The following is a 27,776-nucleotide window of genomic DNA, read 5'->3' on the forward strand; positions in this document are numbered from 1 at the left end:
TTACAAAGATCAAGGTACCAGAAGAGGAAAGGCACATTAACCTCTGGTTGGTCCATTTCAGTATTATTTGGATGAGTCATAGTGACATACATACCCTGAGACTGTGGGAGGCCTTAGAAAGGAAAGGAGGACAAGCGAATGGGCAAATAAAAAGTACAAGTTTAATGAGAATTTAAGATTCAGCACCTGAATTTTCCCTTTTAATAAGGGAATCTAGAAAAGCAGTTCCTAAGAAAACCACCTATTGAACTCTTAGATTTTTGCTCTGAAGTCCAAGAATCGCCATCTAGGACTATAGAGACATCACATTATGCTGCAAAGGTTTTTTACACAGTCTCTGAGTTTCAGCCTAATGACCGGAATTTGTATACAATCAGGTGTTTTACTTGGGGTTTTTTTGGGTACAGCAACAGTCAGACGGCCCACATTTTCCTAACTCTGCTAACCCTGGCACCCTGTTCTAGGTCTGTGTGCACTTTTTTAGACCATACTGCTCCCAGCAGGATACTAGAGGGAAAGGCTGAGAAAATGGCACTCAGTTGTTAATTGTGAAGATTCTTTTCTGTCAGGAGCATTCTTCTAATTGGCCATGGTTTTCATGTGGTACGAATAAACCCAGCATCACAAACAAAAAGATACTTCCTTGTTTAAATCCTTGAAAACTAACATGGAGAAAAAAGAATGACAGGCATATCTACTTGATGTCTCTGAAAATGTTTCCAATTAAGCCCTTTCAAATGTACCTCCTTAGCAATGAGTAAGTATTCCCTCTATGTTTTTAAATTCCTCTGGATTCCTGACAGTGATACCACAGTTGAGCTTTCACCTTTTCTCTTGTGCCCCTTGCCCACCCTCACCACACACCAGAGTGCCTGCTTGCAGAGGCAAGGGAGAACATAATGCAGGAGATCCCCTTGAACAAGATGTGGCTGTATTCTCCTTTCCACTCCTCCTTGTCTCCAACATGGACAAATTCCTCGTGTCTGTTCTTCACAGACTTTCAAAGAAGTTACTGAAGGCACTCCAACACTCAGGCATGCATTGAAGTTGAGGTCACACCATGGGCTCTGGCTGTGGGGTGGCCAGCAGCACACACAGGGTTTTTCACTTGGCTTTAAGCTAGAAGCTGTGTGCCTGGCTAGCACAGGGCCCAGGCCTCCGCGTGGGCTGGCCAGAGGACCAGCTCTGCCTGCATCACATGCAGCTCTCCAACAGTCAGCCTAGGAACAAGCTGTACTCCAGCTCAGTAATTTAGTTGTAGCAGCAATTGTGACAGAAGCTAATTAAGAACCTTGCAGACACCTTGGAAAAGTGACTTTATGGAAAATAAGGGAATCTGACCACCACAAACCAAACTCAGAGCTCCCACCTGGCTAGTGAAAGATGCTGCTTGCTTCGCTGAGATGCAGCTGACAGTCTGTTCTTGGTTTCTTGCAAATGAACAAAATAGGTGACCTCCTTGAAGGGTCTAGGCAGGCCTGCTTTCTTTCACATCTGCACCAGGTGACGGACATCAGTTCACAAATGCCAAGAAGTGCCTCTTGGCTGAGGGGTAGAAATTAAGACACAGAGCCACCACTCAACATAGCTGGATCACAACTTTAATCTGTTAACTGCAGCTACAAGCTATATACAAAGCACGTACTCAGGTGAAGAAAAAGGATAAAGTTCTGGAGAACAATAACTAATACATAAGTATCATAAACCTTAAGATAGAAAAAGCTGCCAAATACTTGAAATAGAGGCAGCAAATATATCCCCATAATGAAGTTCAAGAGTCCCCCTCATTAAAGGAGTCAACAAGAGTCACCCACAATGTGATTGTAAGCTTTGTGGACAAAAAAAGTCCAGTGAGATGACTGGGCACACTTGCAATGTATCTTGAAAATGGATCTATGTTGAAAATTAACAACTAGTTTAGGAACAAACACCTATTTACTATTCTTTGGTAATTTACTCCTTGGACTAACACCAGCTGTGCTGATGAAGGAACCAAACAAACGGACTCACTTTTTTACCTCAATCCCAGAAAGCACCCGACAAGAGTACTAGCGATTCTCCCTTGCTGATCTGACAGCACAAGGGAGAAAACCGGAGGAATTACCAGGAATAAGATGTTTGGTGATGAGGGTGAGCACCACCCTCATTGCTTCGCTCAAGCCAACACTGCAACATAGCTTCTGCTTCCTTAGGAATGTCCATCCCATCATTACTGAGGGGTGCTACCCAGTACTTACAGGCTGGTATTACCAAACCCATGACTAAGTCACTAGTGTGATTACCTGTTATTACGAATACTGAAAATGTAATACCAAAGATACCCAAATTAACCTGGCAGTCTATTGAAAAATGCTGAATGGTAAAATTAACTGCTTCCTACACTCACCAGCTGCACAAAAGATTGCACATGACTGAAAAGTCAACAGCAAGAAGAAAATTCTGAACATCTGTTACAATTAAAATTATCCTCTCTTTTTCAAGTGCCCAATGCGAGATAAACCAGTCTCCCCACTGCCCTCCGGAACAGACCGTTACTGTGTAATCTCACCAGTCAAACAGGTACAAGGGCAACTGCCCAGTTCTACAGCCTGAGCCAGCCTCAAAGCTCTACACAGTTTAAAATAAAGCAAATTGAAGGTGTCAGGCATGGCTTGACAAAATGCCAGCAAGCCCATTTCTGCTCAGAGGTCACCTCTGCGAGCACAATACTGTTACAGTAAAGACTGGGATGATTTGGGGTGGTGGAGGCAACCCCAAGCAGACCATATGCAGAAGGGCAGGAAAGTGCAAGGGACGGAAACATTAAGGAACATTGGAAAAGATAAAGACAGTCTGAAAATGTGCATGCCACGGGGTCTCAGCAGAGCACAGTGAGCCATTCGGCAGCTACTGAAGTACAGTCACCGGGCTAAACTCCATCCACCACAGGGATGTATCTGCCCCAATCTGTTTGCACACTTGCAGCACTGTTTAGTTCATTTCCAGTTTTTTAAGGGAGGGTTTTCATACAGCAACATGGATGGCTTCGCCCCATGAGAAATACCTTTGCAAGAAAGAACGCTGAAAGCAGAATACACAGAAGCATGTAATACTTGAGGTATTTTACATCATTGTCCAGATTCTTCTGAGAATTGTCCAAAGCTCCTTATGCAAAAAAAAACCCAAAAAACAAACCACCAACAAACCAGGAGGAAAAGGACAATCACATTACCAGGCTTCAGGACCACACACTGAGGTACTCAGTTATCAGGGAGATCAGAGTCAGCAGAGAGGAACAATTTCCAGCGGTGCCTCTTTAGTAACCTAGAGACTCTGCTGACTCTGCAGAAAAATCAGGCCCTGTGTTTGGAGGCTGAAGCTCAGTCCATACAAATACTCTTTTACCCCCTCACCCAGATCTGGAATATGCTTCAATTAATGTATCAGCATCAGGACTGGGATTTCCAAATCAGGAGTTCTCCTTTGGCACTGGTGACACAAAGCACCTAACTAGTAACTCTTGTTTCAGCAGAACTGGAGGACACTCAAGTAGATTCAAGTGTCTAGTTTCCTTAAAAAAAAAAAAAAAAAAAAAGAAAAAGTGCTGCACTTCAAGCCTAAATAAAAAAACACAACTAAGCAGAACATGTCCCCTGTGACAGAGTGATCTTACACAGTAGCTGGAGGAGTAACCCTAGAAATACACATCCTGCCATGCTTCACCAAGAAGACTTTATTTTTCTCTGTATACTTCCACTTTTCAAAACCCCTACAATAACCAAAACAGTATGCTGCCATGACAGAACACCACAGGCACCATAATAACATCTTTGAAAAGCAATGAACAACTCTAAAATTTAAGAGCTCCTTTGCTACCCCATGGTATATAATTTGCCCCTTTTCAGAAAAAAGCCTGAATAGCCACACACACAGCACCATGAACTGATTCAATTTAAACAACCAACACACAAGGGAAATAGAATTGTGAAACACTGTAAGATATGCTTGTGATGTCTGGGACAGGCAGAGAAGGAACAGAACATCAATTTTTGCTCCTGGCACTGTTGAAAACTACAATTCAAATACAAATGCACTTTTGAGAACTGCATTTCTGCAGATTGGGTGTGATGGGCAATACCCCTGGGGAATCCATCCCTGGGCTCCAATAAGTACAGCTTAAAATTACCGTATTCCTCTACATATAAACAGTATAATTAGACTTGTACTTTTAAAAAATAAGATCAACCCAGGCCAGGGCCAAACTCTGCAGATAAAAGTAGTAGCTTATCTCTTATAAATATTTTTAATATTTTTAAATTACAAGTAGTCCTCACTCCAGGTAATACAACTGACACAAAGTACCTGCACACACGCAGCCACTAGACTTTCACAGAAAGCCCAGGAGCAACCACTCTGTAAGAAAGGAATCCTACCTCACAGCAAAGCAGGGGAGGGGGCACATGGCCAAGATAGCCTAACTGTGGGGGAGGAGTCATTTGGAGTAAATACAACAAAAAGGGATTTCAAAAACCCTTCGTATAAAGGATCAAGGAGGTTAAAGCAAAAAACTGGTTCAAAAAGATGTACAAAACTGTTGGAGACCAACAGAAAACTCTGCCAAAAAATAACTTGCATTTAAATCAGAAATCAATGGCATCACGCAATTTTGTTGTTAGAAAAAAGCAAAAGAAAAGTGGAAAACTTAAGATCATCATTTAGAAAGAGTTATTAGCTCCAGAGACCAGCGTAATTCCCATGAAGTCCTGACGGAAGGGGGCCTCCTGCCACAAAGAGTTTTGTTCCAGACGAGTCGTAGCAGTGGGTGTAAACAGCATTTGGGAAGAAACTTATGTCAGAAAAATAATTCCTCCAGGTTTCATCATGATTCTGTTGAAGGAAAGTTTAGATTATTATTGTTGCCACACAAACCCAAAACCTTGTTTCACAAAAGCAAAAGGTAGCTTCCAGAGCCTAAGAAGGGATCTTTTCTGTTAACAGGCCCTGAAGCTTCAGACAGATCAACTTGAAGATACCAGAGTTGTCCTGAAGCTTCTCCTGAGGACATTTGGGCCAAACATTGGAGGGGCGACGTGAAAGGTTGGGAAGATACCAAGTTTCATTGTTTTTTAAAGTTGTATCACCGTGATACAAAAGATAACGGAGAGAAGTTAGACAAAGCCATTAACTGCTTTATGATAACATGCAGGAAATTGAACTGAAGTGCCTGCCATGGCATTTCCTCAGGAAGCCACAGTTGCTAAAACTGCATACAATTAAATTAAATCTCTCTTACTTTGAGTACCACATTAGAGTAGCACGGTTTTAAAGGAAGACAATGTATTTTGTGTTTGAGGCTCTGATAACTGCAAGTTAGATTACATTACAAAATATAATGATGTAAAATGTAGTTCATTTAAAAATCAGTGCATAAGAGCAGTAGTCAGTATGCCTTACACTAAAGCAACCCATCTTCATAAAACTTTTGTAGAAAGCAATCTGCAGCACTTCTTGCCCTTCATGATTACAGTAATCTGTTACATGATCATTGTTTTGCTGGAACAGATTTCATGCAATAGTTCCCATTACCATAAAAAGTACTGGTCCTTGAGCCCCATGACACTCCTGTGTCACAGGTCTGCTACAGCCTCAAGCTACTCACCAGCCAGCCTCTCCCAGTAGTCAACTTCAGAATTTCACTTCCTCCCAATTTCTGCTTCTGTCCACAGCAGGCACGCTGGGGCTTTTCATCCAGGAACCTCTGAGCTCTGATATCGTAAAACAATAGGGAACCTTGCCCCGTTCCCACTGTGATGATGTGCTCGTAGAAGCTCACCGATCGAATACCTGTCAAACCAAGAAGGGACATGCCACACAGTAAGGAAGAGGTATGCTTTGGCTATGCAGTGCTGCTGCTTAATGGCTAATATTTTCTTTAAAGGAACTACCCACTAATATTTTCCACAACAATTATTTTTCCCCGCAGTGCAGACAAATCCCATTGATACTACTGAAACAGCAGCTCCAATTACACATACTACTTCCCTTCTCCTCTGAGGCCATCAGCTACACTGACGGTGCACAGTTAAGAAGCTTCCTTCTCAGCAAGCCCCAGCTCTGACAGATAAGCAAAGATCATAAGCCATTCAGAATTAAAAGCAGCTTTCTTCTGTCTGCCACAATCCTCTGAGCAAACACTCCATGAGTGAGTTACATGGCAGCAGAAGAAAGAACATCACATTGGTTTCCTCCATGAGCTCACATCTGACCCTAGCTACCTGCCAAGCTGTGATAAGTGATGATATGAGAAAAACTAGTCCCAGCTGCCACCAAGTGCATTTTGCTGATTACGGCTAGCTGTAATGAAGTATATAACATTATATATAATGAAATATGTAACAGTAATAATCACTTTGCTGCTAAGATGGACCAGGCTCTTAAACAATTTTGAAGCTATCTCCACTCAAATATTCTCACACAAGCACACCTTATTCTTTGTAGCTGGCAGTTCTAGCACTTCACTCAGCAATGAAAACAGACTAGGAATCCTGCCACCTAAGCAGCACCATGTTCTACCACTGCATAGGAAGCTACAGCAAGTTTCTGGTCCAAACAGAACATTTTAGCACAATTCAATTACGCCATTAGGTTGAGTAAGAGTACCTTTTGTTTTCACAAAATGTAAATCTGAAGCCTCAAGTAAACAAGGATCCCTTGGAAACAGTCTTGGGGAGATTCTGTATGCAGGAATTTGCAATTTGCAAAATGTCCTCTCATCTCTACTTATTGTGTAAAAGGCTTGTTCTGTGTAAGCACTCTATCCCGAACAATTCTTCTACGGAGATTAAACCCCACTTCATCTGTGCTTTTCCTTCCTGCAGTGTGACACCAGGTTATAAAGCCTAGGGCTTTTTAAGACCTCTTTAAAGTAACACTGAATTACAGCTGAACAGACATTCAAACAGGAGGGGAAAAAGAATGAGTTCTGCCTGCTAAATCCATGTGCCAGCTGCTGTCACCATACCAAGTGGGACTGAATGTCAGAAAACTTGCAACATACTGGCATACACCCAGCAGCACATGTGACAGCAGACACCAGAGAGGTGTGGATGCAGCCAGGGAGCTTACCCTTCCCTGTTAGTACAGAGTCCTAACTAGAAACACATGCTCATCCTGCCACCTCCACAACCCGATGCTACATCCACAGCCAACACACTTAAAACAGGCAAGGCCACGTTGTCATGCTCCAGATGTGAGGTGAAGTCTTGGCTGCAGGCTTAATAGGTGGGAAACCACTGTGCAAACCTCACACCTGCTGAATTAAATTTACCAGATTCATATAAGAGTCTCCACTTTAATTCAGAGAACTACAAATGCATGTGAGACATCTTCTGCCTCCCACCCCCATTACAAGGGCCTGGCTCTGGCAAATACATGCAGAAAGCCTTGAGCCCTGTGCAATCAGCAAAAGCAGTCACTTGAGTAAAAGAAGGGGGCACCTCCTCCTGGTTTTGCTCTATAAATGCTCTTGAGAAGCAACCCAGCAGAGCATTTACTTAACAGAAACAGGTGATGGAGTATGAAAGCAGATGGCATATACTTTTTAATGCTATATATTAATAAAAAAAAGCTATAAAACGCAGAATGACCGTGGATCTTTCTCTGATCAAAAAAATTAATGGAAGAAATCTGTGATGTACCCACTAAGAAGATGTTTAGAACAGTCTTTGAAGAACAGCACTTTGAATTGGCTCCTAAGGGGCTGAAGTACCTCACATTAGTTATTCCCATCAAACTAAAAGCACAACCTGTGCATAGAACTGATCACAGCTAAGGTCTCCTACATAGCTAGCACTCTTCTACCTGTGAACCTGGACTATTTGGGTCAGCAAATTGAGTCTCACTCCTGAGAGGCAGGGGGCTTTACAAATCCCGTAAGGAAATGATGACGCAATAGTGTGTCCTACACAAGGAGCAGACACGCAGTCCATGCTGCATAAACCTGTCCTTGCATCAACATTGCTGTCTTTAGGCTATGAAGTCAGGGACACACAACATTGCACTGCAGGCCAGCCAAGCAGAAAGCAGTTGCTCTCACAGATCAAGAACTAGAGTCCAGGGTCTGGACTTCCCTGGACAGCTGCTAAGAAAAGCAACATAAGATACACTAAAAAGCACTAACTACCTTCTCATGTAGAGGGTTATACTGGGTAAAAACCAGCCCCAGTTCCTGTCTTACTAAGTGACAACGCTTCTCTGACCTGCTTTTGTATACAACACTAATGATCGCAAGTTAATGTGGACTTACCACATTCAGCAGCTGCATTTGGAAGCTGAAAGTACATTCAGGTAACACTTCAAAGCACTTAAAAGTCAACCTGGATTGTAGTTTGCAAATCAGTAAAGAGCCTGCATTCTAGAGGTGCTGTACTGCTCCAAGTCCCAGTGAGATCAACAGAAAACTGAAACACTCAGTGTCTTGGGAATTAGTATTACTTAAGTGCCTCCACCACCATGCCAAAGAAAAAAAAAAAGGGGTCTGCCTACTATGCAGAACAGAAAACAGCACTGAACAAAGGCTTTCTTCAGATATGAACTGGAGATACCCCAGAGATACCACCTACACACAGATCAAACCCCCAGAAGGGATGGTCACATACTCAAGGCAGAAGTTTTCAGCCACCAGCCACCACTGGGCACCGCACTCCAGTGTCTTGGTATTTCTTCCCTATGATACTGAAGGGTGACAGTGTCAGGACCTCCACAGAGCCCTCACCAACAGTGGGACAGGACAAGGGCTGTTGCTGGCAAGATGTTCAGGTGACAGCATGAGCCGGTGAAGCACCTTTCCTCGTATTATAAACACTTCTCCCCTATCTGAAAGGAGCAGACCCTGACATTTATATGGACAGCACTGTTCAAACTGCAGTAACCACACAGATAAAACCTTCCCAATCCTTGCACATGTGCATTCTTTTTTGGTAACTTGCCCCATGAAGGGATGGATGCCTAGAGCCAAGCTAAATGAGAATGGCAATTTATTAGTCTGGGATTAATATGGTTTAAAATGGGCATCACAGCACAGTGCCTTCTCATGCTTGAAAATAAAGGGTATGGGAAGAAGCTTATGGGACCATGCACCCTGCAAGCCCTCAGGCTTAGTCCTGGTGATAAGGTTCAACAGGACATACTGCATCCACATCACAAAAGGAAAACACTCAAATACACAAACTTTTTTTTAAAAAAAGTGAGCTTTCATATATTTAAGGCAAATAAATATACTGAAAATTGAGTCTCACTCGTGGCTTTAAAATTACAAACCAAGCATTCACTCACAGCACAGGCTCCCAATATGACAGTACAGAGCAGACAACATGCTTTTTTTTCCATTCCCAGGGAAAAATGCAAGAACAGACACTATTGGCAGTGGTATGAAGACTGGATTTGCTTTAAGATGAAGTAAAACAGAGTAAGACACAGTAACAAATAAATAGAAGTGCATACTTTAAAAAATTCAGTACTAGTTGGATGATGTACAATTTTGTCGAGCATAAAAGCATTAACGTTGTCTATCACTAGATTTCAGAGTTGCTTTCATGTTTGGTTTGTTGTTTGCTCATGGAATACTGTCATACTATTAATGATTTTGTTTATCACAAGAAAAATCCTTCCTAATTATTAAAAGTTTATCTTAACTGCCATCTTAATAGCTTACTTCTTACCACTTGAAGCACCCTTTGACAAGTTTCTTACCACTGCCACGTTCTTTGGAACAGACGGATTTAACATTGTGAGAAGGCTGCCTGGGATCCAGAAAGGAGACATGTGCCTGTGATCCTACTGCGTACACTGACCATTCCTGACCATAAGCCAAACACACGTTCTCCCTGCAGTACGGCAACTTTGTGGAAAGTAACTGGAAACAAAAGAATAAAAAAATCAGCCCATTAAGAGAAAAGAGCAAGATGTTAACAGAACAATTCTGTAGGTTATGTTCAAGGAAGTTGCAGTTAAAAAAAAATCAAATACAGCTAAAAGTACTTTCACCGCAAGAAGAGAACTTGAAAAGTAACTAACCCAGAGAAAAAAACCTGAAGGAGATGGGATGCCTTATCCGAACCAAACTAAGATGATAAAGGCTGAAGCCAAGTATTATACAAAGAACAACAGACGTTTTGGCAAAATGTTTTAGATCTGTCTAAGCTGCTGTTATTTCTTCAGCAGATACCCACAGACATCAGCTCTCAGCTGAAAAAGCTTACCTTATACATCAGTATGTCTGGGTTTGATCTGCAGTTAGACTTAAACAAATGCAACTTCCTTTATGAACTCTGCTCATCAAGTATCCATCATACTTGAGGTTGATATGGAGAAATAGTGTGAAATGGGCACAATGGACATCGATTGTGATTGTGTATGTCTGCTCAAGGAATGTGGGTATGGTGACTGGTCATGAGTGTGGTGTCTGGTCACATAGCCACACAGCTTTGAGGAGACACCTACCCTTCTTCCTCTAACAGAGGGGCTATTTATAAAAAGGATGAGAAAAGGATGAGAGACGTTCCAATGTTATCTAGAGGGAGTGCTAAGTCTTCTTGCTGGAGAAGATAGGATGCTCACAAGGACATGAATCACCTACAAACCTGCAAGACCACCACATTCCAGGCAAAGGACTGATAAGCTAATTAACATACAAAGTGAGAGTAAGCGGGTTTAGGTAACGAATATGTATAGGCGTTAATTGAATATTCATTTGTTTTACTGTATAAATGTGAGATGGATCGTCACTTCGGGTATGCACGTTAGGTGGAAGGATCCCCTGTGCACCCAGCGCTGCCAATAAAGGATACTTAGTCACCAAGAAATTTTGACTTTGTTCTTTAAATCAAGGTGATGGTTCACTTCAGCTAACCCAGAACTGGCAGAAAGGTAAGAGCACTTCCTACTCTCCAAAATAAGCGGACTGGGGAGTTTCTTTCCTCAAGTTCTAATTTTTAGGGCATTTCATTGTACATAAAGCTTTTAAGTGTTTTATGGACATTGCTGCTCTTTCTTCAAGTGTTTAAAGGAGATGAAGAATAGTGACCAGCCTTAACTGCTATACAATTTTTGAAACATAACACCAACAAACAGAAAAGTACCTTTGAAAGTGTGTGCTCTGCTTTCCAAAGATGAAAATACCCATCTAAGGACACAGCTCCCAGTTCCTATAAAAAAAACACAGTAAGAGAGTTAGTTTCTGTATTATAGGTGTCCTTGTAGATGTCCTTACAAGCCCACATTCTCTACTAGGCAGGCTGCATACTCTGGACTGAAGTCATCCATAATCCTGTACAGGCTTATCAAGATAAATTTTCATTTTAGGCTGATCATGGCAGAATGCAATACAGCACAAAGGTGCCAGGTAGACTAAGAGTTAATAAAACAGTAAAAAAAACCCAAAAATAATTTTCAAAAGTATAGATCTTGTTAGCAATCAAATAAATAATTATTAGACGGTACAAGCTAGAGTTAACAGCACTCTTCAGCAGCTCCTACACTGATTCTGACCATTAAGCAAACATTTCTTTCCAGGCACTATGCTACTCAAAACACTATATGCAGTCTCCATCACAAAGGAGTAATTAACAGCTATAGTGAGTAATAAAGCCCACAGGAGCACTGTGCTTCTGAGAGCACACCCGCCTTTGCTTCAGATCTTACCCGCTCTTGGAAGGCAGAAAGAAAAGCAATGGAGGATGAACTGCAACTCCCACTAGTAGTAACAAGGTATCAGCATGGAGGAGGTTAACATTTACTGTTTGTCAAATGCCAACAACATAACACCAAATCAAGCACTGGTGCCCGCCCTGTGAGTCAGTCACCTCATTTGCTGAGCAATCGAGTAAGGATTCAGCCGTCAGAACAGGAACTGCCTGAATGTTCATTCAGGTCTTCACAAAAGGGGAATGAAAGCAACAAGAGCACTTCAGAGCAGGATTCAAGCCACAAGAGGTGTTTCGGTGCTTGTAAATGTTGTCTAAACTCCCGAATTACTGAACTCTGATTTAGTGTTTAACTGTATGTTAAACAAATCTGTGCACAAAGTTGAGGTCAAGCTGACCTTCTGAAGTCATCAAAATCGATGAATGAAAGGACTTCTAATCAAGCCTTGGGAAACAAAGAAGAGAGGGTGAAAAGAATGTTGTTATCTAAATTATGCAGAAAGAAGCCTCCAAGAGGCTGCAAGAGGAAACAAGCTGATAAGGTGTGGCAGTCCACAAACAGAATGTTAGTTCAAAGTAGGACCAAAGTAATTGTGGCAGTGGGAGATGGTGACCTCCGACTCAAATAGCTCACCCCAAAAGAGGGCAAAGCCCTGCTTGGGGAGCACGCATAGCTGGTAAAGAGCTTCAGCAGTGCTATCAGAGGATGCGCGCTAATTTGGGTTAGAGGCGAGAAACTTGTAACCCATCCTGCGTGTGAATGACAATGCATATGTAGCATACTACGAATATGCAACCGCTCTGCTGTACATAACGGGGTGGGTGGGGGGTGGGGGGTGTACCCTCAAGCAGCTTTATTTGCAAGTTAGGAAGAAAAATCCCCCACGCACCCAGCGCTGCAATAAACCGATGCCTGCTTTCGAAACTACCATTTGGTTTGGAGTTTCCTTGGTTACGATTTTTAGTAACAGAATTGGGCGACCAGATGGGATCCACTCTCCAGAACCTTGATAGACCAGACGAATTATGAGCCCTCCAAGCATGCACCGGAGACTTTTCAGGGAGGCCCTCTGATTCCCTTGCCAGGTGAGTCTCTGTGACAGCTCCTTGAGATATTAACCACATTGGTCATAAATACTTAGGTTGCTCACAAATAAGTCATATCAGATTGTGGGTTAGAGTCCCACTGGTAGGTTAGAGTCCCACCAGGATATTACATAAGATTAGTTATGCTATTGGTATTGTAGGTTAGGGGCCCACCAGGATATTTGAAGCGCACAACTGTGTAATCCATACGCTATTATGGGCACACCTGGAGACTGGATTTTGGACACTGGTAATTTGAAAGTTTGTCAGATTTTGTTTGCTGGATTTTGTCTGTGTCAAGTTTTGTTTGCCTGATTTTGTTTAGATATTGGGTTTTTGTGATTTTGAAACTTTGTGACATGGGAACCAGACATTCTACTGGAAAGGCGTTTCTTAACAGTTCTCCTTTGGGTTGTGTACTAAAACATTGGAGCAAGTTTGGTGGCGACTCCCTCACTTGGAAAAAAATGATAGAATATTGTAATCACTGGTGGCCCTTGTATACGTTAGACGATCAGGAGACATGGCCTAAGAATGGAAGCATAAGCAATAATACAGTACTGCAGTAAATGTTTTTTTGTAGATGTGAAGGAATATAGGATGAAATCCCATATGTGTATTTGTTTTTCCTTGAGAAATGATCATGAAACAAGAAGGAAATGTAAACTGATGATATCTGATTCTGCTGTATGAATGATGACGGAAGATAAAAAGAAATCGCCTCAGCGTTGTTGTGCTTCTAGTATTGTGAAAAGGTGTTCCAAATTGCAGAATGAGGAAGACTATGTGCAACTGATGGTTTCAGGATAGTGTTGTGGATAATAAGGAGAGATTTTTTTCCCCAAGGAAAAAGAATGCTGTTAGAAAAAGCTCAGGAAGAGAAGGAGATGATAAATGGCTTTCACTGCTTTGTGGGGCAGTCAGTTCCAGAAATAAGAAGAAAGTTGGAAAAAGTAGATGGTGTGTCTGGAATGTCGCTATTTCAGTTGATAGAAATTGCTTATAAGGTATATAATAACAGAGGTCTTGGCAGTGGCAGGGCTGGGGGCGGGGTGGTGGCAGCAGAGAAACAGAAAGTAAAGAAAAAGAAACAAAATGCTGCAATTTTGACAGCCACATCTACCCAAGCCCAAACCTCATCTCGGTAAAGAGGTTTCCCCAAGAGTATGAGGGCACAAAAGAGAACAAGGAGTAGAAGGAAATAAAAGGAATTCCCTTTGGGGAAAGATCAGTGCCTGATTTGCAAAGAAAAAGGATGTTGGAAAAATGAATGTCCAAAGAAACAATAAACTAATTGGATACCCCCATCTGCATCCATTCCAGAGCCAGATCTGCTTATGGGTGGTATGGAAGACTCAGACTGATGGGGACTGGAGGTTAAGGAACTATACCCCTCAGCTGAACCCCTGGTTTCAGTTAAGCTGGGGAATGAAACACATTCTTAGTTGACGCAGCAGCAACATATTCTGTACTAAATAGCTGTAAAGGGCCAATGAGCAAATTCTCTATGCCAGTAATTGTTGCCACAGGAAAATGAGAAACCAGACCTTTCTTTATACATGAATTGTTACATATGCCAGAATGTCCCCTACCTCTGATGGGAAGAGATTTATTAAATGAATTGGGAGCACAGATAACTATTGATCAGAATAAAGTTCCAGTATGTATTCTACAAAATAATGCCTGGAAGGCACAAACAAATATATATACATTACAGGAATTGTCAGAAACGAAGAAAGCTGAAAATAAGGACAAGTAAGTTGAAGCCCCCTCTGAAATCATGAGCACAGTGATTCCTTTTGTCTGGGATACTGAGAAGCCTAGAGGAGGTAAATCAGCAGAACCAGTAACAGTAGAATTGAAACTGGGAGCAAAGCCAGTTAGACAAAAACAATATCCTATGAAATTGGTAGCTCAGGTTGGACTGGAGCCTATAGTGAATAATCTTCTAATCCATGGATTTTTGTAAAGCCACATTCACAAGAATATTGTTTAGTACAAGATCTAAGGGCTATTAATCAAATAGTGATTGATGTATACCCAGTAGTGCCTAATCCTTATACTTTGTTAACAGTGATAGTTGATTCAAATGTTTCTTTTACAGTATTGGATTAAAAGATGCCTTGTTTTGCATTCCATTGGATGAACAAATTCTGAAGTAGTTTGCTTTTGAATGGGAGAACCTCACAACAGAATACTTAAAGCAATTATGCTGGACAGTGCTTCCTCAAGGATTTAAGAACAGTCCTATGATCTTTGGTAGTGTACTAGCAAAACAATCTGAGCAATGTCAAGGATACAGTGTCATAAAAGAAAGCACAAATTATTCAGTAAAATGTGATTTGTCTTGGATCTGAAACAGCCCAAGGAGAAAGAAAATTTGGAGTTGAAAGGAAGGAGGTGACTTACCAAATCACCGCCCTCCCCAACTCCAACACGCCCCCCTCCCCCCCCTGCCGCCCCACCCCCCCAAGTCAAAAAAGAGAACTCAGGATTTCTAGCAGTGACCGGATGGTGTCGCCTACGGATAATGAATTTGGGACTCATTTCCAAACCTTTGTATGAAGCTGTACAAGGAAACGGAAACCTCCTTGTCTGGACTCAGGAGTGCAGAGATGCATTTACTAAGCTGAAACAGACTGTAATGAGTACTCAGCTCTAGGCCTCCTGAATTTAGAAAAAACATTTGAGCTCCATTCACTTGTGGCAGAAGCAGATACAGCACATGAAGACTACCACCTCACATGATAAGGATGCAAAAGGATCAGAGAAAAAAATATTAGGTTGCTTCTGCAGGATTTTATATTTAGGTAACTTTTTTTCTTTTTCTAATACATATGGACAGTTTTAGGACTTCTCAACTGTTTTGCTTCTCTTACTGACCTTGTTCTTGTTGTTGAAGGCCAATGCTCGGACTTTGCAGTTGTGAGGATTGGTGTTCTCCTTGGGGATATCCTTCAAAGCCCTGTGTGCAATGTGGGCATAGACAGGAACTTGAGAGAGATTATGCCTAGCATCACTTTTGGACAACACATCTTCGGTGACTTCCCAGAGACCCATTGAACCATCTCGGGAACCTGAATAAAATAATCCATAGATAAGTAGTCCATTTCATATACACATAACTCCCCTTTTTAAAAAAGGAATAAACAATAGGGTCTGAAAGAAAGAAAGGATACAATTAATCTAACTGAACACAATGTTGATGCTTACATGTTAATTATTAATAAAAATGTGATTTACTGAGCTGTAAAGTTCATAACATTGCGAACTCATTGTCAGCTTGTTTGTCTGCATGGTTTCCAAGCATAGATTACCTCATCTGTTTTCAAACTGATGAGGATGCATCAAAAACCACAATCCTGTACAACAATCACCATTAAAGAGTCACCCATAGAATAAACTCCAATGTGACTAAATAGCTTACATGTTCAGCGTGGTTTACCAAGGCTAAGATTGACAGTCTGTTAAGCCAATACAGAAACCCCCAAGAAAACTCATTTGGGTTTATGTCATTTTGGGTTCATTTGATTTCTACCAGTATGTTTATGGATATGTACACAAATATCCATGAACTGAACATAAACCGCAGTTTATATGAATTTGGATGAAACTGATTAAAAACATTATTTTGCTAAAACCTGTGCAACTTCTTGTTTAAAGAATGTAGCGCAGGAACTGAGGTTAAATAAGCACGAACTCATCTTATTTTTCTACTGAATTTGAAGACATTAATCCAAAATATGAATCAACAAGAATAACAATACTGGATGACACAATCTGAATGTCTTTGGTTCATAGATCAACACAGGCTTAACCCAAGGCCTTATACCCATCCTTTCTAGTGTTTAGACAACTAACTTCCATCTAAGTCAGCTCTGACAGATTTGACACCTACCTCAGTTTCTTCACTGACAATGTGAAGAACACATCCCTCCTCCTCTCACAGGGAATGCATAATTAAGATGCCAGAAAAGACTAAGTATCTAAATCAGAGTACTGAATTTATAAGCTTTGGTACATCATAGGGAATAAGCCTCAAAATCAGTTCAGCAAAACATCTTGTTGCAACACGGGTGGTCCAGCACAGCAGAGATAGCTTTGCCCCCTCACAGATGGATTCAGTCATTTGGCACTATCACCTACTACAGCCAAATATAAAAGGAGCTTCCTAATGGCACTTGCATAGGTGCAAGCAGCATATGACACAACAACCTGCCACTCAATTTACATGCTGATGGTTTTTAATGGCATCTAATCTTGTTTGCTATGGAGGCTAAATTCTCAACAGTAGAATTTCTAAACATCTTGACACACTTAAGGAGGATGTTGTCCCTTTTAATAGCCTTAGCAAGAGAAAAGTATGTTTTTCAACAAGTTAGCCCTGAAGCTAAGGAGAATATAATTTGTTACCCTAGACTCATGCCATCCTGGGAATTATTCATCCCATCTGAAACTTTTGCCATGGAAATCTTTTGTCCAGCTAGTACAACTGAGTGAAGTTATGCATTCTCCCTCAGCTATGGCTGCTTAGTCAGAGTTTAATTTTATGTTCACAGACTACTGAAATACACTGTTGGACGTTTTACAAGCAGAGCCCTACCTTGTTCTTGCTGAAGCTAACACAAGCAAGAGGAATAACCGAGCCCCTGGTCCCCTTTGTACTCTCAACTGTTTTGACAGCAGTGAGAAAGTAGCTGCCTAATCTCTTAACCTCAGGCTATACGATCTGTGTGAACTGCTATGGGACAAAATGCCCATTTTTCCTCCTGTAGCATTTAACCTGCACCAAGAAAGTAACAAAAAATTGGCAGTTTCTTAATTCACATAAAGGTATTTGCTATATCCTCAGTGTTTGGAGTTCAAATATTTCTGCTCCACACTTTCAGATACAGATGTTATTGAAATCTGTAAGATTAAAATTTCTTAAGTTAGTTGTCTTTTTTTTTTTCCTCATGATTAGGATCATCAGCCAAGTTCTAAAGAACTCAGTTTAGCAATCAGACTTGCTAATTGCTTTCAGTAAATTTTCCCCTGGTGTCTCAGCTCTGGAGACTAGAACCTACATCCTGCTGTAAGCATCACACAACAGAGAACATGGCAGTGTTCTACTCACGCCTCCATTCTTGAGAACACTGAACTGTGCTGCTCTCAGTATTTTCTATCTCACATGCTGTGCTTATATTCCATTGGGTCCTTATGTTTCCCTTGGATATTTGCAATCATCTCTGCTGATCTCTGCAAGCTTACTATGTGACAGTGTTTTTTGAACGCAGATACTGGGTTGCAGACTTGCAAGGATCACCTTTTATATTAAATTCAACATCAAATTCCAGGATTAGCTTTTTGTTAAAAAAAACATAAAAAATCTTACTGAACTAACAATTCAAGTATCCAAGGGATAAAGGTACTTCCCTAAGACCTACCAAGTTCTGTACATCAGTATAAAATTCTGGAAAGGGGGGCGGGGAAGGGGGGAAGAGAAAAATCTACTTTACCAGAAACAGCCATAGTATCACTAATCCATGCAATTGAAAATATCCAGTCCTTATGTCCATCCTAAAAGAAAAAAGAGGTTTTTCTGTGCCATTATACTCTAGAGTACACTACTTTACTTCTGTAAAGTAGCTACATACTTTATTTCCTCAACCGCACAACCATATTATAAAAAGTAACCAAAATCTTATGTTTATAATATATGACCTGCAGATTCATTCTTCAAGACTATAACTTAAAGAATCTTTCCTTAAGCAGGTGAGAAATCTGTGGGTAAAAAAAGACTGTAAGATTCTAGTTTTGTTTGAAAAGCTGCAAAGTCACAGGAGCAAGAAAATGACTAGCAAGTCATACAAATCTTCAGACTTGAGCCTTTCTGCAGCTGGTTATCTGCTTCTGCAGAAATTCTGACCTGTCCTCTGCCGCTGTAGTTAACTTCTATGTGAAGTCCTGAATAGAAAGGAGAATTTGAAAGAGAAGTGCTTATAGGACACCACTATACTCATCTCAGCCTTTTTTCTTTTTAAGAATGGCTATTTTAAAAAGGCCTCATGATGTTTCAGAAATATAAGGAATACCAGAGTCTACCAAACTGCCGTAAGCCACTGGGTTAGAACTAATTCTCAAAGCCAAGTTCTGCATCTGGAATAATACATACATAAGCTGCACGTATGGGGAAAATCTGAACAATTTGTACCATCTTTTCAAATTCTCCAAAGAGATTTTTCAAAAAACTAGTTTCAGAGTTCATCACCACAATTAGACTTCAACATTTAAGATTTTGTTACATTTTCAGTGCTTAAAGTAATCTGAAGTAGACCTGAATTCACGTGAGGAAGAAATCTGACTTAGAACACTGAGAACTGTCTCACATTTGTGTACTCACTCGTATTTAAGATATCTTAACAAAAAAAGACAAGCTAATCAGGAATGTTTTCAAGCTTTCAGAAATTCACTCTCCACTACAAGACTCCCAAATCTTAACCTTGCTCTGACATTAGGCACTTCAAAGCAGCAATTCTTGTAAGTGACAGAACTAACTTCCCCCAAATACTCCCACTTACATCTCCCACGCAGACAGGATCAAGTGTAGGCAGACGGTAAATGGCGAGACTGTTAGGGTTATCTCCACCTGTGGCCAGCAGAGTCCTCGAGGGGTTGAGCTCAATGGCATGAATACCACATCCCTGCTGGTTCACCATGCCAGGTTCACGATCTTTCAGAATAGGAATCTTGGTAATTTGACCAGTCTGGACATCTACTACAAATAACTGGGGAAAAAAATAGGAGATGTAAGTCATGACTGAAGAGATAAAAAAACCAAGATGGTCAAATATCCCCCCTATTTCTAATTGACGTTCTTTTCAAGCTGGAATACACAAATGCTGCAAGGACAGGTGAAAACTGCATAAATTTCTTCTGAAAACAAGTAAACCAACTTAATTACAGTGAGCTTTATTTCAGTCATCTCAACTGGTTTTCACAGCAACGGAAGAGAAAGGAGAGGAATTTGTGATGGGAGGTTTCCCATTTAACAAAGCCCTTGAACCTAAAACTCTTTTCCCTTTTCAGTGCCATGACAAAATAGAGTTTTTTAGTTTCCCTGTACTACAGTGAGAAAGACCCACCTCAAAACAGCCAGTAAGCCCCAGAGGGCTTAGCACAAGTCTTCTGCCTCCAAGGTAAGATACTTGCTATAAAGTTTTAGCTTGGGCAAACTGATACTTTACAAATTTATGTAACTGGAGTTTATTTTCTGGTGATACACAGAGAACAGTAACTAAATATAGTACTGCCAGTGCAAACATCTAGAAAAAAACCAAAAGGTATCTAGTTACATAACCTCACCCTGCAAAAAGACTACAAGTCGGAGCTCTATGTTGCTGTCCCCTTGGCAGAAAACTCAGTTATAAAGCCTTACAACTCTTCAAACAGACATTATACACAGAGTTGTGTCAGTCCAAAGATATGCAACCATAGGGTTACAATCTAATCCAGAACAAAGGTTTACGTTGCCTTCCAAAGTGCACATTCATTTGGGAGGCTCTTGTGCTGGATCATTTCACAGATGTTGTTCAGAGGGCAGATGCACTAGCAGTCAAATATGTGTAACAGAGAGGACAATGCCCTGTGAGGGAACATGAGTGAAGCATGGAAATGGAGCATCTGAAGGTGACTTGGCACTAAGGAAAATGATGTAGAATAGCCCAGGTTTATAATTAAATTCCACCCCTCACCCCTTAAGTTTGTTCCTTCTACAACCAAAGAATGTTGTCTCAAAGCCTCTGGAAGTAACTGGAAAAGGCAACAACAAAAAAAGAAAACTCAAATAATTTGTCAGACATTTCTAGAAGGACAGAGAGAAATCTAGAAGTTCTCAAAGAAAGGTTATATGTAAAAGTTGCTTTTGGTGAACTCACAAACTATAGATCTGTTCTTTAATAAACATAACCCCCCCCCCCATCTATTATTCTTGCACTGAACTAGCAGAATATTAATGTCAAATCAACACCTGATGAAGTATGGTATGTTAAACCTCTTCTACACAGAAAGCTGAAATCCATTCATCACTATTTGTGTGTTGTGTCTAGAATTGTGAATCACCTTCAGCCTGCAAAAGATCTTCCTCTGTAGGTATCAGTCTTGCACAAATAGATGATTGCTCCTTAAGAAACTGAATTTTCCTGTGTATTTCTTCATTTTGCATGCAGTTGTGGGGTCAGGCGAAAGCTGAAGTGCAGCTGAGCAGGGGAGAGGCACTCCACACTTTTCCCAAAGCCTTACAATGTAGTTCACTGCCTGAGACAGCTGATAAAAACACAATGCACAGAGCAGTCCCTCCACCCTTGCCACATCCCTGAAAACTAACAAGGTCACTGCATCATCAGGACCAGCACTCGCCCATGCTTTCATGCTCCCTTGTCCTTCCCCTCATACCAAAGACTTAAAAAACCAATTTAGTTGGAAAGAACAAAGGACAAGCCCCTCTTCTTTTGCTGATGTCACAATCAAAGAACAAAATGGTGAAAAGAACATCATTACCTATGCTAGGCAAAAGAAGTCTGCAAGTGAGGAAGTTCTAGCTGCAAGAGAAGACAAGCTGATAAGGTGTGGCAGTCCACAAACAGAATGTTAGTTCAAAGTAGGACCAAAGTAATTGTGGCAGTGGGAGATGGTGACCTCCGACTCAAATAGCTCACCCCAAAAGAGGGCAAAGCCCTGCTTGGGGAGCACGCATAGCTGGTAAAGAGCTTCAGCAGTGCTATCAGAGGATGCGCGCTAATTTGGGTTAGAGGCGAGAAACTTGTAACCCATCCTGCGTGTGAATGACAATGCATATGTAGCATACTACGAATATGCAACCGCTCTGCTGTACATAACGGGGTGGGTGGGGGGTGGGGGGTGTACCCTCAAGCAGCTTTATTTGCAAGTTAGGAAGAAAAATCCCCCACGCACCCAACGTTGCAATAAACCGATGCCTGCTTTCGAAACTACCATTTGGTTTGGAGTTTCCTTGGTTACGATTTTTAGTAACACCCATATGACTAGATATCCTCTTTTCCTCCTCAGTATTTCCCTCCAGCAGAAACATCCAATCCGTTCCCCTGTCCTCCTTCAACTACTGACATACCCACAAAATCAACAGTGAAGTACCTAAAATTAAGAATTGCAGGTCCTAAAGCTGGCACCAGAAGTGCTAATTAGGAAAACACCTCGGGGTTTCCACAGACTCAGGAAAATCATGCTTCAGCTGTAAGAGACAGGTACTTGGAAGAGCATCTCAACAGGTATGCGGACTGAAATGAAAAACCCTTCACATTCTCCAGTCTGACACCACTGCCATACATCCATATTTGATACAAGGTTAATACAGACTTACTTGTAACGCAAAATTCCTTTAGTTAAACTCTAAACTAGTTGGGCTGAAAAGGTAAAGAACTTGGAAACACAGAATGCTGAAGATCAGACCCTCACATTACTGCCCTGCATCTTCAACATAATTTTCCTACAATAAGTTTCCAAATTAAGATATTCTCAGAAGCAGCAACCAGACATATTTCTTGCAGTGCTTTCACCTGCCTGTACCACCCTCTAATTCATTGTCAATCTTTGCATTGCTTTGTCATTTCCTCACTTCTCCAGTTGCATAGTACTACTGTTACCCCAAATCTTGGTTCTTCACCTAGTGTGCAAGAGCCGATGATGCACAGAGCTGAGGTGTCATTTACTGCATGTCTGTGCAGAGGTGGGTGCTAGGTAGTGAATGTACAAAGCTGCACCCCTCTTAACACACAGTAAACCACAATACACTTCGAATTACTGTTTACAATTACATCACACTTAGTTCTCACTGGCTCTTAAAAGCCTCAACTCCATTTAAAGGTACAAATTTTTTCACCACTCCTGTTCTGTGGGCAGGGGCTTGCTTTGTTCGAGGGTGAATCTTTTAGCATGCTGATTAGGATACTTCACACATAATTCAAGTAATTTTTTGGTTAGTCTCCCTAACCATTTCCTTCTTGCTAACCATTTCTTAGTCCTTGAGCTTACCTAGTTATGCCCCAACCTGGCATTTGTCAGCTTTATTTATGGTGTCTGTTCCTTCTCTGAATGCCACGCTTTGTTAACTGTTTGTAAGGATTAGCTAACATCCCATGTTTTTCAAATTATTTCTTGTTTTTCACTACAGATATCTACTTCTTTTTTCTTTCTCTTTTTCTTTTTTAAAGTAAATAATTCTTGCACCACTAGTAACCAGAACAGCAACTGCTCTTAGGGCAAGAAACTGCACAGTTAAGGGACTGGCTCTGTAGTTTCAGCTGTGAAGTTCTAAGCAGTACCTTCTCTCCTCGCTTGGTGAGGAACACTGAGTGTAAAAACAAACACCATCTCCCTAGAATAAAATAAGCAACCACTGCCTGTGTATGCCAGGACACCTGCATCACCTACAGCAGGCCAGGAAGCCAGAGGCTCACACTTGCAAGCTGCACCACTGGTTGCCAAGAAATCTTCCATGCAAATCCAACGACAGAAGCCAACAGTCAGACACTTCTAAAGCCAAAAGGGAAGAAATGTTAAGAAACAAGATAGACTAAGAATGCAGAAAATGTAAATGCTGTTTTAAGAGCTTTAGAGGCACTAGAGTAATTAGAGACACTACAGTAAACAAAGTAAAGAATGTGACTGCTTTAAACAAGTGTGGCCAAAACCACAGCATACAATAACATAAATACAAAGAAAAAATGGAAATTGGCCTAGTTCTTCCAAGCAAACTGGTACCTTCGCTACTCTTGGAAAAAAGTACATCTGCAAGTAACTCCAAAGCAGCCTGGACTCTCTTAGAGTCTTGAAAAGTCCTGACAGCTGAACTATACATTTATTTTTTTCTTTATCTCAAGCAGGAATAAGAACTTCTTTTCTAGCTAGTCATTATATAGAAACTAAAAACCAGCCCCAAGAACTTTTCCTGGATGCAGTAAACCCCCACCAATCTCCAAACAGTAAACTGTTTACATTTGTCTCTCAATTTTAAGCTTTGTGCATAATTCAGCTCTTCCTGCTACTAAAACATACGCAGGTAAGCCATTAGCATGCCAAATAACTTAACATCCAGGATTTACCAAGCCAGGATTGCTTTGGCCACCTGCCGCAAGTCCTACACACTTCATCTGTAGGAAACAGAGCTGGATTTGCTATCATGTTCTCTGCAGGACAACCTTGTTCTAACGAGGAAACAGGCCGGACTACATGACTGAGAGAAAATCATCTTCCTTTTTCCCCCCTCCCTTTAAAGCAATTCAGATGTACAACAGTGCTGTCACTCAAGGATCAAGACAGACAGGCAGTCATGGCTAGGTACTACAGCTGTCATAGCCATGAATCTTCATGATCTGCCCCTACTTTTCACACCCAATGAGATTACTAGCTGTATTGATACATTTCTTTTGCTTTGAAGAAGTGGTGAGAAGTCATTTTGGCAAATGGATCCCATACAATTACTACGTGGCTGTCCTCTTTACAAACAGCTTCCAATCAAGTTAATCAAGAAACTGCCCCACTTCATTGACTAAGAACTTCAGTAATCAATTTGCCAAAAGTAAAGACTGTGGCAGGGAATTGAGCATCTGGGGACCAGAGCGTGAAATGCAAAATCCACCTTTCTCTTAGATACCATACTGAGAGCAGAACAGTTTGCCACAGTCTTCCATTAAAGCTACCTCCATTTTTTGACCTATCTCTCAGAGACAACAGTTTAGGGGGCAAAAAAACCCTAAAGAAACAAATTAATTAAATATAAGTGCCCTTCCCATACATCTTTAACTGAAAGCATTGACTTTAAACCACAAGGCCTATGAAATACTGTTTCAAGGCAGCACATAGAATTTCTCATGCCCTCCACTGCTGCCACTGCACACAAAACAGCAGCAGATAAAAAGGCAGCCTTATTTTTCAGTTGATAAATCAACTGGAACAAAAACAAAGGTTGCCACCCTGAGCTACAGTATGTTTTTATTACACAAACAGGATGGATGTAGATTTGCAAGGCACAAAAAACATGCACAAAAGAGATAGCTTATTCTTCATGCAAGAAGTACTCATGATATGCTCTGTGTCCCATGTCTTCACATTCTGCTCTCAGAAATCAAATAGACATTAGTCATTCATACTAACATTTGTAAGAAACCCCAAATAAATACATTGCCTTGCTAAAAACAGACTCACTAAAACATAATTGATCATGATGAAGTTTCACAATTGGCTTAACCCAATATTTGAAACTCTATGTGCTTCCTCCTCACCCACCCAGCCTTACCACCCTTGTGACAGTAACCAGGCCTCAGGTAGCCGCAAGGTCAGCTGATCATATCTCTACCCTTGCTGAAAACTAACCCTAACAGAAAACCCATCACAAAGCAGCAAGGTGATCCAGCTGACTCCCTAGCCACTTGCACATCTTTGCCAGCAAGAATGAGCAGGTGGGAACATCCCTTTCTGCAGCAGCACAGCTCCAGACCAGCTTCAACTGGTCACAAAGAGTTCACCTTCAGGGGCAAGCTGGAAAATGGCATCCTTGTTCCCCTTCAAATAAGTTTTTTGCTAACACAACAGCAAAAGCAAGACTATGCTCACAGCATCACTACACCAGTATTATTGCTGGGCACGCTGAGTAGCACAGTTTGATTTTTCCCAGTTGTCAGTCTTGTCTTTTATTCACATTGTAAACATCTCTTTTCTGTTTAAAAATACTCAGCGTAAAGTTCTTCCACTCTATAGCAATGCAGATTTACTAATGTATGTCAGGCTCCAAAGAAACACGGACTCTTTGAAGACTAAGTTGCCAAACTGGCATAACTCCTTTTCCAGCGGAGATCAGAACACAGAACAGTTTGGGCTGGGAGGGACCCTCAGAGGTCGCCGGGCCCAACCCGCCAGCAAGGGGCAGGGCCGTCTCAAGTAGAGGAGGTTCTGAGAGCCCCGTCCAGGCTGACCTGGGAGGCTTCCAGGGACGAGGCACATCCCACCTCTGTGTGCAACTGCAAAGGCATATAGTGATAGGACAAAAATGGCTTTAAGCTGAGAGAGGGTAGGCTTTAGATTAGATATAAGGAAGAAATTCTTCACTGTAAGGGTGGTGAGGCACTGGAACAGGTTGCCCAGAGAAGTTGTGGAAGCCCCATCCCTGGCAGTGTTCAAGGCCAGGCTGGATGGGGCTTTGAGCAGCCTGGTCTGGTGGAAGGTGTCCCTGCCCATGACAGGGGGGTTGGAACTAGATGATCTTTAAGGTCCTTGCCAACCCAAACCATTCTATGGTCCTATGAATACAGATCCCCTGAGGGACACCACTCATCATCAATCTCTTCCTAGACATCAAGCCATTGATGACTACTCTTTGGATGCAACCACCCAACCAATTCCTCATCCCTGAACAGTATATCCATCAAACTGATATCTCTCCAATTTAGAGAGCAGGATGTTGTGGGGGACTGTGTCAAAGGCCTTACAGAAGTCCCAACAGAAAACATCTGTAGCTCTTCCCTTGTCCAGTGATGAATCACTCCATCATAGAAGGCTATTAGGTTGGTCAGGCAGGACTGCCCCTTGGTAAAGCCATGATGGCTGTATCATATCACCTCCCTGTCCTCCATGTGCCTTAGCATAGCTTTAGGAGAAACTGTTCCATGATCCTCGCAGGCACAGAGGGAAGGTGACAGGTTGGTAGTTCCCAGGGTCCCCCTTTCTACCATTTTTAAAAATGGGTACAATGTTTCTCTTTTTCCAGTCACCAGGGTCTTCACCTGACTGCCATGACTTTCCAAGTATCACGGAGACCAGCTTGGTTGTTAGATCAGCCACACACTAATCTTAGAACAAAACCTACTCACAGGTTGTGCAGTACAGGTGACAAAAGTAGATAATGGTCTCACTCATCCTCCTTGAAATGGTCCAAAGCAAAAGAATCCAGAATACAAAGAAATTATCTGAGAAATGACCAGAGGTAAAAGCAGCCAGCAGGATGAGTGACTCTGAATTCACATTTCCAGGGACAACACCAAGGCATTCCACCTTGCTATGAAGCTCTGAATCACTACTAGCTAAAGGACATGCACTTTGATGTCACTGGATTTGTTCACTGATAAAATCACATTTGTCCATTTTTACTTGTGTCTTGCCCTCTTGTGTTTAATTCCAGGAGGCTGGCAGACAGTTAACACATGTCAACAGATGGCAAAGGATGTAAAAGCGAAAGACTTTGCCTGCTAAAGGGCACCACTACCACCCACATCACACCTGGCACAGAACATACCGGACTCTGAAGACAAGACATGGGTATTAACATGCATTTGACAGCAAACCAAATGCTCTTGAGACAAGAAACAAACTATTTACTCATGAGTCACTGAAAAAAAAGTTGAATGGAGGAGTCAAGGCATCAGAACTTTACAGGACAGGAGAGGTGCCTGAAGACAGGAGGAAAGCCAATGTTGCTCCAGTCTTCAAAAAGGGCAAGAGGGAGGATCCGGGAGACTACAGGCCAGTCAGCCTCACCACCATCCCTGGAAAGGTGATGGAACAGCTCATCCTGGTGGTCATCTCAAACCACGTGGAGGAAAAGGAGGTCACCAGGAAGAGTCAACACAGATTCACCAAGGGGGAATCATGCCTGACCAACCCGATAGCCTTCTCTGATGGAATGTCTGGCTGGGTAGATGAGGGGAGGCCAGTGGTGGATGTTGTCTGCCTTGATCTCAGCAAGGCTTTTGACACTGTCTCCCATAAGATCCTGACACGTAAGCTCAGGCAGTGTGGACTAGATGAGTGGACAGTGAGGTGGATCGAGAGCTGGCGGAACAGCAGAGTTCAGGGCGTTGTGAGCAGCGGCGCAGAGTCCAGCTGGAGGCCTGTAGCTCGCGGTGCTCCCAGGGGTCGGTGCTGGGCCCGGTCCCGTTCAACTCATTCACCATTGACCTGGACGAAGGGACTGAGCGCACCCTCAGCAAGTTTGCTGATGAT

The 27,776-nt window shown here is 41.8% G+C and overlaps 1 protein-coding gene across 1 annotated transcript in view; it reads right to left on the reverse strand.

Moving 5' to 3' along the window:
- Positions 1–1,579: 1,579 nt before the first annotated feature.
- The window catches only part of DCAF12 (DDB1 and CUL4 associated factor 12), a 31,756-nt gene continuing 5,559 nt past the window's right edge, over positions 1,580–27,776 (reverse strand). The window contains exons 3-9 of the mRNA XM_055698705.1: positions 19,328–19,534; positions 18,266–18,326; positions 15,651–15,844; positions 11,118–11,183; positions 9,730–9,892; positions 5,639–5,823; positions 1,580–4,866 (exon numbers count right to left, since the gene is read on the reverse strand). Of these exons, the coding sequence (XP_055554680.1) occupies positions 4,708–4,866; positions 5,639–5,823; positions 9,730–9,892; positions 11,118–11,183; positions 15,651–15,844; positions 18,266–18,326; positions 19,328–19,534 (1,035 nt within the window). The 3' untranslated portion in view covers positions 1,580–4,707. The remainder of the gene's footprint in view (positions 4,867–5,638; positions 5,824–9,729; positions 9,893–11,117; positions 11,184–15,650; positions 15,845–18,265; positions 18,327–19,327; positions 19,535–27,776) is intronic.

Source organism: Falco cherrug, chromosome Z (genome assembly GCF_023634085.1).
Source record: "Falco cherrug isolate bFalChe1 chromosome Z, bFalChe1.pri, whole genome shotgun sequence".
In the NCBI taxonomy this organism is placed as follows: Eukaryota; Metazoa; Chordata; class Aves; order Falconiformes; family Falconidae; genus Falco; species Falco cherrug.